Consider the following 14,059-nt stretch of genomic DNA (forward strand, 5'->3'; position numbering starts at 1 on the left):
TGCAGGAGATTGCCCCAGCAGTTCTCCAAAATGTCTCTTTCCTTTATAGCAAGAAACTATTTCCCCGTTTTTGATCTCCCCAAGAGCATTCCCACTGTACCTACTTCTAGTGACTCCCTTCCAGTCAGAGGAGATGGCTATTCCCACTTAGTTACCCATTACCAAGGGGATATATATCAGCTGCTTTAGTCTTCCTGCATATTGTAACTCTGTTTGGCTTAACTAACAAGGCACCTAGAAAGGGCAAGAAGCCCTCACGCCCTCCCCTATGTGTTTACCTTACTCCAGTTGCCAACACGCCACGATGAGCACGGTCTCAGGGAACACCTTCGAGCAGGGACGGGTTTATTTGCAGCAACACAGTTGTCATCGTTGCCTGTGCTGCAGTGCACTGTCCTCCAGATTGCTCCCAAGCCACAGGTGGTGGAACACTGGAATGGGGTAATTGAAACAGAGGAGAAATAAATCCTTTGCTCTTGCTTCACTGCAAGCAAGACCTCAGCAGCTGAGCAGCACAGCGTCTGTGCGAAGACATGCAACCAGGCAGCTGCAAGCCCCTCTGGCCATTCTGGAGGAGTCCTATGAAATGCAACAAGGATGGGACCACCAGGACATGATGGAAATGAAATGGGATTCAGCAGAAAGGCCTCTCCAAACCTTGGAGGTGTGTTTCTCTTGGCTCAGCTGTGAATCAGAAAGGTTACACCAGGGTAGAGCCAGGAGATGGTGATGGAAGATCAGGGGCACAGAAGCTAACAGAGAACAAAAGTGTGGCAGCTGAAAAGTGTGTCTGTGTGATAGAAGTGCTTGCTGAAGGCTCTATGAAGATTAGACCAAGTGTTTTTCTGTATTTGTTTAGATATTAAGCTATAAGTTGTTGCTAAAAGCCTAATTATAGTTTAAGATGTAGTGAGGCCTTGTATCAAGTAAGGCCTAGTAAATTTAGCAAAGCTTAGAAGTAGTAAGGCCCTGTGGCACAGTTAAAATTACCTTATCAAAGGAATGCAAGGCTTGTACTGCTATTGGTCAGTCTAAGGACGGTTGAAGAAAAAGGAATCTAAGTGGTTGTATGTTATTAGTGTCTTTCAGAAGCTATAAATTAGCTGAAATATCTGGAAACCATTCAGAAGAAAGATGCAGCTCTGTGAAAAGGATTAGTTAGCTGTTGCCTGGATCAGTGGGCCTGTGGACCTTGAGGAGCCCAAGAACTACATTCCAGGGTCCTTCCCGGCACCCCTCAGACAGCGTTGTCCGGGGACGCCTGACCTCACTGAACTTTGCGGAAAGAGAAGCTTGCTGTGTATCAGGCATCAGAGGGACTGCTGATAAGTTGCTGGCACAAATTGCTTTTGTCTGTCATCATTTGTCTTGTTACTACATGTAGTTGTGTTTTTCTTAAGTCAATAAATCTTTCTTACTTTTCTACCCCCAACCACACTCTCAATCTAAACCCTCCGCAGGCAGCTGGGACATAAATTGGCCTCATGAACAGGATTGAGAGGCTCTGGTCCAGAGAGAAAGGTCAGAATGGAGGGAGTTGCATGGGCTCCATTAGTGGCTTTGCTTATGGAGGTGACAGGGATGGAGAATCCTGGGTGGGATAAGGATAGATTGAGACCTGCCTGGAGTGACCCAGGAACTGTACCCGATCATTGGGCTAGGTTTGCTGCTGCTGCCCGGGGTAAACCCAGGAAGGGATGCCTGTCATGGCTGCTGGCCACATAGTTTCATAGTTTCTAGGGTCAGAAGGGACCTGAGCAGGTCATCGAGTCCAACCCCCTGCCATGGCAGGAAAGAGTACTGGGGTCAAACGACCCCAGCCAGGTGTACATCCAGCCTCCTCTTAAAGACCCCCAGGGTAGGGGCCAGCACCACTTCGTTTGGAAGTTGGTTCCAGATCTTAGCTGCCCTGACCGTGAAGTGAGGCCTCCTGATAGCTAACCTAAACCTGCCCTCTGCCAGCTTGTGACTGTTATTCCTGGTCACTCCTGGCGGTGCTCGGGGGAACAGGGACTCCCGCAATGCCTGCTGATCCCCCCTGACTAGTTTGTAACAGGCCACTAGATCCCCCTTAGCCTTCTCTTGTGGAGGCTGAACAGGTTCAGGTCCCGTTGCCTCTCCTCATAGGGCCTGCCCTGCTGCCCCCAATCATGTGAATGGCCTCCTCCGGACCCTCTCCATGCTGTCCACATCCCTCTTGAAGTGCGGCGCCCAGAACTGGACGCAGTCCTCCAGCTGCGGCCTGACCAGTGCCGCATAGAGGGGGAGGATCACCTCCCTGGCCCTGCTCGAGATGCATCTGCAGATGCAGGACAAGGTGCAGTTGGCCTTCCTGACCGCGTCCCCACACTGCTGGCCCATGTTCATCTTGGAGTCAATGATAACTCCAAGATCCTTTTCTGCCTCTGCACTGATGAGAAGGGAGTTCCCCAACCTGTAGGTATGGTGCTGGTTCTTCCTCCCCAGGTGCAGCACCTTGCACTTGTCAGTGTTGAATCCCATCCTGTTCTCATTGCCCACCCCTGTAACCTGTCTAGGTCCAATTGTAGCCTATTCCTCCCTTCTAGTGTGCCCACATCCCCCCACATCTTACTCTCATCAGCAGATTTGAACAGGTGCTTTTTACCCCCTCGTCCAAGTTACTGATGAAGATGTTGAACAAGTGCGGGCCCGAGGACCGAGCCCTGGGGGACCCCACTGCCCACATCCTTCCAGGTCAAAAATGATCCATCCACTACCACTCTCTGGGTGCGGCCCTCCAGCCAGTTGGCGACCCAACTGACTGTGTTGGTGTCGACACCACAGCCCCCCAGTTTCTTAATGAGAACGGGGTGAGAGACAGTGTCGAAGGCCTTCCAAAAGTCCAGGAAGACGATGTCCACTGCTACCCCTGCATCTAAGGATTTGGTGACCTGGTCATAGAAGGCCACCAGGTTGGTCTGACAGGACCTGCTGCTAATGAACCTGTCTGCAGTTAGGGGCTGAAGTCACCCAGCTCCAGAAACAGGTCACCTGGCTGAGTAAGGAGTTAGAAGATGTGAGAGATTCCAACAGTGTGGCATGTGAGGCGGCGCAGGCCTCTCAGAGCCGTTTGGAGACTTTGGAGAGGAGGGAGGGAAAAATTATGATCGCGTGCATGGCCGTTTCCCCCAGAAAAGGGCGCAGTTAGCACAGGCTGTGGAGCCATCCTTCCACAAGATCAGACAATGTCTTTATGGGCAGGAACGGGAAGTTGAGCTCTGGGAAGATGGAGAGGAGGAGACTGATGATGAGCCTAGTGTTGAACCGTCCCCTTACCTCCCTGTCCAGAGGGAGGAACCTAGCCAGGTCTTCCTCATGGTAGTAACCTGTTCAGGGCCACAAGGAGGGAATCCCCGAACAGACCTATGTTCATTTACCCGAGCAGAAATAAGAACCGCATAAGTCCAAGCCAGGAGAACCAGTGATAGACTGGCTAGTTTGAATGTATAGTGAAGGAGCTTCTGCAATTTCAGTGAGTAGAGCCGAAGCAGCCCAAATCATTCTGTGCCCTGAGCTCCAGTTAAATCAGTTTGCAGGAGGTGATGAAAATGTTGCTTTGTTTTCTGCTGCGCTCCAAGCCACTGCAGCCAGTTATGGTAATATGGAAGAAGAACTTAGTCCTGCTCCTCCAGCATGGCTCAATTTGGAGGAGGCTGTTCGTTGCTTGTATCAACTGGTGCTAACAGATCATTCGTGCAGCAGTTTGGACTTGCACACCAGATGCAGAAGTTGTGACAGCACCGTTGTGGAGGAGGTTTTGCCGATGAGCACCAACAGAGTGTACCTCAGCCTTGTTGGCCTTGGAGCCAGAGGCAGTAGATCACTCGGTAAGAGATGTGATTCGGTGATTAATGCAGCTTCTACCCATTTTGCAGAAGCCAGGGCTGGCTAAGCCAACAAAAGCTGCCAAGGCCATGGCGATAAAAGACAAACTCCCTGATCCCCCTGAATTGTTGGAAAAAGCTGGAGAAGGCGGCCCAAGACCCCACTAGCAAAACTGTGGAAGGACTTGTTAGCTGCCGGTTTTAATAAGGTGCAAATTGATGGAGTGCCCACCAATTTTTTGCGAGAGCTGTGAGCTAAACACCGCAGTGAAAAAGCAAGCCCAAAAGCAGAGCCATCAGTGCCACCAGCAGGGTCACCAAAGGGATTTTCTGCCCTGAGGGCAGAGCTGTCGACATTGTCCCAGGCACCTGCGGGGCCACCAGCCTCTACCCTGCCTGATCACATGGCCTAGGGAGTCCGGCTGGCCTCAACTCCCAAAGACAGGGGCCACAATGGCGGTGAGTGTCAAGGGCTATAGGCTATACAGGAAGGACAGGATAGGAAGGAAAGGTGGAGGAGTAGCACTCTACATCAAGGAGGAATATACTTCCTCGTTAATTAGCATGGGGGTAGAGGGGGGGCACTCTGAGGTGCTCTGGGTTAGAGTAAAAGGCAGTCCAGGGGAGAGAGACTTAACGGTGGGAGTCTACTATAGACCTCCCAACCAGGGAGAAGAGCTCGACCTGGAATTCTTAGGTCAGCTTACAGAGGCAGTGAGGGCTAAGGATGTGGTCATCATGGGGGACCTAAACTTCCCAGACATCTGCTGGGAGGAGCAGTCAGCCAAGTCTGATCGCTCACGTCGGTTCTTAGCCAGACTGCAGGACCTCCATCTAACCCAGGAGGTGCACAGCCCCACCAGGGGAGACGCCTTGTTGGACCTAGTGCTGGCCACGGGTGATGACCTGGTGAGGGGGCTGCGGGTGATGGGCCACCTGGGAGACAGTGATCATCGCTTGCTGGAATTCACCATCCAGCGTAAGGTGGCAAAGGGCTGCAGCAAGGCAACAGCCCTAGACTTTAGGAGGGCTGACTTCAACAAGCTAAGGAGGATAGTTGGGGAAGCGCTGAGGACCCAGAGGGGAAGGGAATCAGATGTCGAAGGTGAGTGGTTGCTCCTTAAGGAGACGATCCTCCATGCCCAAAGGGAGGTAATCCCAACAAGGGTCAAAGGGAGCAGGAGGGCACATAAACCCCCATGGCTCACTAAGAGCATCCGGGAATGTCTCCTTGCTAAAAGGGAGGCATATACCCAATGGAGAGATGGGGTCATCGCCAAGAAGGACTATGTTATAGTCGCCCGAGGATGTAGGGGGGCAGTCAGGAGGGCCAAGGCAGAGTTGGAGATAGGACTAGCTTCCCGGATTAAGGACAATAAGAAGTCCTTCTTCAAATACATAGGGGGTAAAAAGAGGGTCCCGGGTAATGTGGGGCCCCTGCAGGACACGATGGGCAACTTAGTCATCACGCCAGATGACAAAGCTAACATATTTAACGATTTCTTTGCCTCTGTCTTCCTAAGTAGGGACCAGTTCAGCCACCTCCCTGCTGGGCCCCCCTCGGGCCCCGAGAGAGACACGCCTGGGCCAAGGGTTAGCGAGGAGTTAGTTAGGGTACTTCTGGAGAAGCTGGACGTGTTCAAGTCCGCTGGTCCGGACGATCTTCACCCTAGGGTTCTACAGGAACTGGCTGAGGTCATTGCGGGACCCCTGGCACGGCTCTATGAGCACTCGTGGTGCTCTGGCGAGGTGCCGGAGGACTGGAAGAGGGCCAATGTGGTCCCTATCTTCAAAAAGGGAAAAAAAGAGGACCCGGGAAATTACAGGCCAGTTAGTCTGACCTCAATCCCGGGTAAGCTCTTTGAAAAAATTATCCTGGCACACATCCAGGAGGGCCTTGCGGGGGAATGCATGCTCAGGGGCAACCAACATGGGTTTATCAGTGGCAGGTCTTGTCAGACCAACCTGGTGGCCTTTTACGATCAGGTCACCAAATCATTAGACGCAGGGGTTGCTGTGGATGTAGTCTTTTTGGACTTCCGGAAGGCTTTCGACACTGTCTCTCACCCTGTCCTCATCAAAAAGCTGAGAGACTGTGGTGTCGATGCCCACACGGTCAAATGGGTCGCCAACTGGTTGGAGGGCCGCACCCAGAGGGTGGTAGTGGATGGGTTCTTCTCGACCTGGAAGGATGTGGGCAGTGGGGTTCCGCAGGGCTCGGTCCTCGGGCCTGCACTGTTCAACATCTTCATCAGTGACTTGGATGAGGGGGTAGAAAGCACCCTGTTCAAGTTTGCTGATGACACTAAGATGTGGGGGGATGTGGGTGCACTAGAAGGGTGCAATAGGCTACAAGCTGACCTTGACAGGTTGCAACGGTGGGCGGATGAGAATAGGATGGGGTTTAACACTGATAAGTGCAAGGTGTTGCACATGGGGAGGAAGAACCGGCACCAGGGGCAGTAGCCAGCCGGGGACCGGTATCTAATGTTAATATTGGCCCCTTAATTCGGAAAAGGAAGTACCTGTACAGATTCAATTAGGTAAAAGTAAAAAGTCAATTGATATGCTATTAGACACTGGTGCCCAGATTTGCATTTTAGATTCCGCAGATTGGAAAGGGGAGAAAGGAACCCTTTATCAAGTAATTGGAGTCGGAGGCACCAGACGACCAGGGCATCTGGTCCGAGCAACCTTCACATTACCTAATGGCTCTAAGGTAACAGCGGCATCAGTAATACTTAAAGGGGGACCAAGTTTACTGGGACTTAATGTACTAAGAGGACAGTGATTTGCCCTTGAACAAGAGAATTGGCAGTCTGGGTGTGCAGTGCCTCACCAAGAAACAGAAGAAACTGCTATAACAGCTGTAACTCGATGTAGCATGATCCCACTAACCCTGCCTCCCATGAAAGGAATACACAGACCCCAGTATCGAACTCCCACCGAGGCCACCCAACCTATCCAGTGTATCATAAGTCAGCAGTTGGAAGACAGGACGATTATCCAAACCCACTCTCCGTGTAACAATCCAGTGTGGCCAGTGCACAAGCCAAATGGAGGGTGGTGGCTGACTACTGACTTTCAAGCTTTGAATGTTAATACTGACCCCTCAACAGCTGCTGTCCCATCACTACCAGCCTTGGCAGAAAGCATCTGGTGTTATGGACCTACGTGGATGGGATCCGTTGATATCAAAGACATGTTTTTTGCTATTCCCATCCAGGAGAGCCACTGGCCACTATTTGCTTTCACGTGGATGGGGCAGCAGTATACCTACACCGTGCTGCCCCAGGGGTGGATACACAGTCCCACCCTGGCTCATGGGGTTTTAGTTACAATAGTTCATGAAGTTCAAGAAAAGTACCCTGATGTATGCATGTGGCAGTATATAGATGACGTCATGGTAGGCAGTCAAGACAGAGAGGCTGCCACCAAGGCCTTTGAATCTTTACAAGAAAAAGTGCTTACCTTTGGATTCACACTGTCTGAACAAAACATTCAAAAGGTAGGGCCCTGGTGTGAATTTCTAGGAATAGCATGGCAAAATGGGGGGCCCACAATATCATCTGAGGAGCTGCAAAATATAGCGGAGACCCCGACTCCCACTAATGTGAAAGAACTGCAAGCCCAATTGGAAGCACTCAATTTCTGGCATATGCATGTTCCTGAGTTTAGTGTATTAGCTCATTCCCTGTATAACCTATGTAAGAAGAGAACTAAATGGGAATGGGGTCCTGAGCATAAATATGTTTTACAAGCCCTTAGAGAAGCAATAACTGTCCATGCCTCCCTAGCAGCACGATGTCCAGAAGGAGAGCTTTGGCTCCATATAGGCATCTCGGAAGGAGGACCACACTGGAGCCTGTGGCAGAAGAAGTCCTCGGAAGCAGAAGGAAAACCCCTTGAATTCTGGAGCCGAGGCTGGAGAGGGGAGGAAGCCAGGTACGCTCTCTTAGAGCAGATGTTGTGTGCAGCAGCAGCAGCCCTGGAAGCCACAGAAGCACTGAGAGGAGAATTGCCCACAGTTATCACTACTCCGATACTGATTCTCGAAATGGCTCTGTCAGACCACCAGCTACCCCCTTGGGGGGGAGAGCCCAAGACACCACGGTCCAAAGGTGGATTTATTACATTCTGAGCCAAGTCCAACGAGTAACCCTAAAGGGACGCCCTGCATTAGTCGAAAGAGTCGCAGAAAGTACAATTAATGTTTATCCTGATCAAACTAGCTGCAGTGAACCTTCACCCATCAAAGAAGTACCTCCTTTCTTGCATGAAATGAAGACCTCAGCTGACGTTGGAGTCTGGTTCATAGATGGGTCCGCTCAAGGTCGTGCCTGGAGAGCAGCTCTCTTGAGGATTTGAGATGGCAAGCAAGTAGTATCACAAGGCCTCTGAAAAAGTGCGCAGTATGCAGTGCTCAGCGTAGCTGTGTAGGAATTAACAGAAGGTCCATGTCCTAAAAGGCCCATCTATATTTATAGTGACTCCTGGATGGTAGTAGAAGGATGTACTAAATGGCTACCCCTGTGGCATAAAGAGAACTTCAAAAGGCGAGGACAAGACATTTGGAGCCATGAAGAGTGGAAAGTCTTATGGGAGTTAGCCCAAGATAAGCTTCCTCTGCACATCCGACTTGTGAGTGCAGCACATGGAAATAAAGCAGGGGAAGGCCCGGAGGCAAAGTGGAATAGGCGAGTTGATCAGCTAACACAAGAGGAGAGTGTGGAAACCTTGTATGCTGAAGAAAAAATAAAGCGGCTAGTCCATCGTTACCCAATTCCTCCTCCCACTGCACACCTGGGGAACGAGCCGCAGAATGGCTGCATCGACAACACGGGCACCCCGGGCGTGATGAAACCGCCTGCCTGGCCGCGTCTTGGGCCATTCATGTAACTAAGAAAGAAGCACAAGAAATAGTCGGTGCATGCATCACTTGCTGTGGGGTAAAAATGCGACTAAAACCCTGCCCGACTGTCCCATTGTCATTACGTGAAGGAAAAGCAGTGTGGCAGGTATGGCAATGTGATTTTATAGGGCCCCTCCCTCGGACTTCCCAAAAGTGACCGTACGTGTTTGTAGCTGTAGAAGTTGTCACAGAAATGACGTTTGCCCGTGCCTCAGCGAGAGCTACAGCCCAGGACACTTGTGCAGCACTGGAGACTTTGCTCACTGTGTATCCACCACCTATAGAAATACAGAGTGATAAAGGCCCTCACTTCTGCCACCATCTTGTGTATGACTGGACGGCCAAACACAGCATATTATGGACCTATCACATCCCGTACCATCTGCAGTCTAACGGATTGGTAGAGCGAGCCAATGGCATCCTGAAATGCAGTTTGCGGTTGGCCACTGGCCCAGCTCTTAAAGACTGGGACTTGCACCTGGATCGAGCTATCAATTGGGCCAATAACTGACCCCGACCGGGAAGTAGCCCCATGCAGCAAGCCTTTGGATTGGGTGGTCCCCGCGAGCCGGCAGTAGAGCGACCTAGGGGTGGTGACCCGGGAAAGCTCCAGGCAGGAGATCGGGGAGTAGTGAAGCATCCTCAGGGAGATAAATGGGAGGGGACATTATTAGCCAGAGGTATGCATAATACACGGTGGGTATTTAAGTCAGATTCACCTAATGGGAGCCAAGCTCCTTGTCGTCTTGTTCCTACAGATTGGATCTGTCCACAAGTGCAGCCATAACCATTCCTCATTGAGCCTCCCACTGAAGACGAGTCCTGCTCTGTCAGCGGTCTGAATCGACCAGCACCATGAAGTGGTGGACTGTTATGAATGTACTCTTTTTATTAATTCCTTATTGTGTTTTCTGGGTAGGGCATGTCTACTATCCTTCTTATTACCCAGATATTAATGAACTTGCTCCTGAAGACCTCAGGGAGTGGCCTGACCCTGAAGAGCATTCCCCGGAAACACGCTCAGATGGCCTTCACGTGGTCCAGCTGCAGTATCCATACTAGAAGAAACCCGCCACCCTGGGGCAAGTGAAGTCCTGGTCTCTGAGTAGAAGAAGCAGGATAGTTGACTGGCAAGGTGGTAACTGTCAGTGCACCTGTGGCACCAGTTATTATCTTGGGTTCATTCCCCACCTGAAGGCTGGAATGGCTGACTGCGGGAGGGGAGGTGATTGTTGTAGCTCTGCTTGTTTGGGAATTCATTGTTACCTACTTCCCGAGGGGAACCCCGTTGAGCTCAACGCCCCTGAGTTTGTGTCCCCAATAGCGCATTCTGCATCTGTTCAGCCTCTTGAGCCTCTGCGTTTACGGGAGAGCCTGCCCCCTCCCATCCCTATGGCTGATCGCACTCTCCAGCGGTGGGGTGAGGCCCACCAGGTGGGAGAGCGCATTACAGATTGGAACAAAGTTATTACGTGGTTTGTGAATCATACCTGCACAGAGGCATGGTGGAATGGTACCCACTTTAATACAACCAGAAGGAGGCTGTATGCGCAGGCCTCCACCACTTATCCTCATCCTTTCATACCAGTGGGATTCCTAAAGCAAATCAGTGCTATGATCCTGCCAGGACAATGCTGTTTTATTAACCCAATACAGCATCGTCTCCATGAGCGACAGTGGGAGCTCTTTCGCTCTCTGGGAAGTGAAGCATGGCTACAGGTTCCCCGAGAAGGAAGGATAAATGTGACTTGTGAAAAAATGGGGTGTTCACTACTACCTCTGGCTGTTCTCCCATGAGAGGCCCCGACATCACCTGTGTATAACTCCACACCCTGGTGGAGGTCACAAGTTAAAATCCGAACCCTCCTAAATGCTTCATTGTTCACTGCCTGGGTGTTGTTCAGACCAGAACAATGGTATGGCTGAGCTACTTTTCCAAACTGTTCAGCAGGGGCCCGGGTAGCTGAAGGGTTGCTTAGCTGGGAATGGCCAGTTATTTTCCATTCCATAAGTGCACTTAAGCCCCTCAGACAAAGAGATACTCCAGGTTATCTTTGGGACGGACTTAACTCAGTTATGAATGTATGGAACTTGGATAAACCCCAGAAAAACACTGAAGGAGTAGCCAATCTCCAACAGGCGGTAGGGCTTCTCACCAGAGGAGGCATGCTCAAAGGAAAAACGTTAGAACGCACTGACAAATTGCTAACTGCTGTAGGATTAGAGACAGCTCATCTTGCCCAGGTCATGATGGACACTGGTTTTAAAGCAGACAAAAATCAGACTTAGATTACTGCTTGTGTGCAAGTCCAGTTATCATTGAACATGCATTTTTCCCAGGTAATAAACAAAGTTAAAAATAGAGAATGGCCCCCTGGCTTAGAGCATCATGGGATGCCTGCAACATTTAAAGAGAGACACCCCTATCAAAGTACCTGGGTTACTACTTGGGAAGGCTGTGATAAAGGAAAATGTTCATTCCTGGTGCAGGAGTAAAAGAGGGAAACTGGACCACTGCGTATTTGCTCAACACAGGGCTAGGAGGGACTGGAATTTGCATTGCCCCATATGGGAAATAGTTACCCCCGATGGCCCACGGTATGTGGCACAGTCCCCCTGGTTCAAATTAGTAGCACCTTGATTGGATTAGGGACCCTATGGAGAGGCTAGCCTCTCAGCCCGCCTAACACGATCTGCATATACAAGTTACCTAATGTGTCATGTAACAATAGGGCAACGTGATTGTTGGGAGGGACCAGGTCGTTTGCTGCATGAAAATGGTACCACCTGGACTTTGTGTAATTCGTGTTGCTTAGGAGCTAAAAGTGGAGCCGTTGCTCTACTGCAATTAAGTAACTGCACTATTGCCCTAAAATGGCCAGAAATTTCCTCTGAAACTATATCTTTCAACTTCACGATATCCACTTCATGGGTATCAAATGTAGACATGCTACGGTTAGAAAACTGGAATAACGTGAAAAATAAGCTGCAAAGCCTTGAAGCAAAGGCTCAGTGAGGCACTCAGTTAGCTCTCCTTCCTTGAGAGGGTGGGTGAATCATCAGCCTGGCTGTCAACGTGCCCAAGCCATGTAAATGGTATGATGTAATCTGTGCTAATCATGTGTCACCAAGTGTCACCTCAACTACATGGCTAACCAACTTGAGCATCATAGTATTCTGCATTGCCCTAGTGGCAACCGCTAAATGGTGTTTCAGCCGTTGTTGTTGTAAATCTGTTCATGCTATACAAGTTAAATTTATAGATCCCTCACTCCCCATTTCCTGAAGTAGCGCATGTGGCTTTGGCATCTCAGTTGTAGCTATCATAGTGCTTCAGCAAGCAAGGGGTGGAGTGTGGCAGCTGAAAAGTGTGTCTGTGTGATAAAAGTGCTTGCTGAAGGCTCTATGAAGATTAGATCAAGTGTTTTTCTCTATTTGTTTAGATATTAAGCTATAAATTGTTGCTAAAAGCCTAATTATAGTTTAAGATGTAGTGAGGCCTTGTATAAAGTAAGGCCTAGTAAATTTAGCAAAGCCTAGAAGTAGAACCCCTGTGGCGCAGTTAAAATTACCTTATCAAAGGAATGCAAGGCTTGTACTGCTATTGGTCAGTCTAAGGACAGTTGAAGAAAAAGGAATCTAAGTGGTTGTACATTATCAATGTCTTTCACAAGCTATAAATTCCAGATATTTCAGCTAAATGATTCAGAAGGAAGAGGCAGCTCTGTGAAAAGGATTAGTTAGCTGTTGCCTGGATCAGCGGGCCTGTGGACCTCAAGGAGCCCAAAAACTACATTCCAGGGTCCTTCCCGGCACCCCTCAGACAGCGTTGTCCGGGGACGCCTGACCGCACTGAACTTTGCGGAAAGAGAAGCTTGCTGTGTATCAGGCATCAGAGGGACTGCCGATAAGTTGCCGATGCAAATTGCTTTTGTCTGTCATCATTTGTCTTGTTACTACGTGTAGTTGTGTTTTTCTTAAGTCAATAAATCTTTCTTACTTTTCTACCCCCAACCACACTCTCAATCTAAACCCTCTACAGGTGGCTGGGACAAAAAGCTTTTCTGTGGAGCGCTTGAACCACCCCATACAATTTAACTGAGAACTTGATGTTGGGCTGTTCTCAATGGGGGCAGATGACAGGACAAGGAGCAATGGGCTCAAGCTGCAGCAAGAGAAGTTGAGGTTGGATTTTAGGAAAAACTTTCTAATGCAGAGGGTGGTGAAGCACTGGAACAGGGTCTCCAGAGAGGTGGTGCAGTCTCCAGCCCTGGCGGTGTTTAAGACCCAGGTAGACAAAGCTGTGGCTGGGATGATGTAGCTGGGGTTGGTCCTGCTTGGAGCAGGAGGTTGGACTAGATGTGACCTCCTGAGATCCCCCCCAGCCCTCAATTCCTATGCTTCCATACCTGCTGGAGAATCATCTGAAATCCCTCTTACCTTCTGGTCTAGTCCAGAAGACACCAGGCTTTTGGGAAGAGGATCTCCTATATATTCTCTCCGGTCTCTGCTCTGACTGTGAGCTTGTGCTCCTCATTCCCCCTTCTTCTGAAATATTTTACACAGGTCTCAGACTCACCTATGTGAGACCTATGAACTCTGAACTGGGGTCACCTTCAGCTGGTTTCCCATTGACTAGGCAGCTCTGTGCAGTCCTGTAGTAAATGGGTGAAATATGAGTGACTTCAGCCAGCTGTGGGAGGAGGGGGGGGCACTAGCCTGTTTAATTTTTACAGCTCTGTTTAATTAGCTTTGCTGGCTTTGGTTGTTTAACAGCTCTCTGGTAAACATTTCCTCTCCATCTCCATCTCTATCTCATTTCCTCTGAGGTCAGGACTCCCTTTATTTGCAGTTCCTGTCCTGTCTCATCAAGTGCCACAAGCTCAGATGCACTTCATCTGTTGGTGACCTCTGAAGTGCAGCCCAGTTTTGCTCTCCCTTCTGGGGCTCAGCTCCTGTCTCCTGCACTCTGAACGGCACTTGCTTCCCCATTGCCTCCTTTCTCTCCCTGGAAAGCCTTGTGCAGTGGCTCAGTTACCCCACTGCAAATCTGCATCATGGCACTGAAATGGTACCTGTCCCACTGCACACTGAAGGAGTAACTGGGAACGCAGTTTAGCTCAGTACCCTCCAATATACTCCTCTCGTTCCCTGAGCAGCACTAAAATTAACACCCCGCTCAGTGCCCCTCTGACAAGCTGCCCGTGCTGGATTGTGCTTTGCTGGTATGAGGTGATGTCCCCAAAGCTCTTACGCTTGTCACGGGAATGTCTCCCAAATTTCTCCTAGGGATTAGTCTTTA

The 14,059-nt window shown here is 50.0% G+C and overlaps 1 protein-coding gene and 1 long non-coding RNA gene across 3 annotated transcripts in view; one reads left to right on the top strand and one right to left on the bottom strand.

Annotated features, from left to right (window-relative positions):
* The window catches only part of LOC149851993 (uncharacterized), a 29,432-nt gene extending 16,575 nt beyond the window's left edge, over positions 1-12,857 (top strand). The window contains exon 3 of the long non-coding RNA XR_016439387.1: positions 9,516-12,857. This is a non-coding gene — a long non-coding RNA (uncharacterized LOC149851993). The remainder of the gene's footprint in view (positions 1-9,515) is intronic.
* The window catches only part of ADAMTS7 (ADAM metallopeptidase with thrombospondin type 1 motif 7), a 161,489-nt gene that overhangs the window by 48,194 nt on the left and 99,236 nt on the right, over positions 1-14,059 (bottom strand). For both annotated transcript variants that reach the window (XM_090029355.1, XM_090029354.1), the window contains exon 20: positions 279-431. In XM_090029355.1, coding sequence (XP_089885481.1) covers positions 279-431 — 153 coding nt within the window. The remainder of the gene's footprint in view (positions 1-278; positions 432-14,059) is intronic.

Source organism: Crocodylus siamensis, chromosome 15, assembly GCF_052110815.1.
Source record: "Crocodylus siamensis isolate JL-2025a chromosome 15, ASM5211081v1, whole genome shotgun sequence".
NCBI lineage: Eukaryota > Metazoa > Chordata > Crocodylia > Crocodylidae > Crocodylus > Crocodylus siamensis.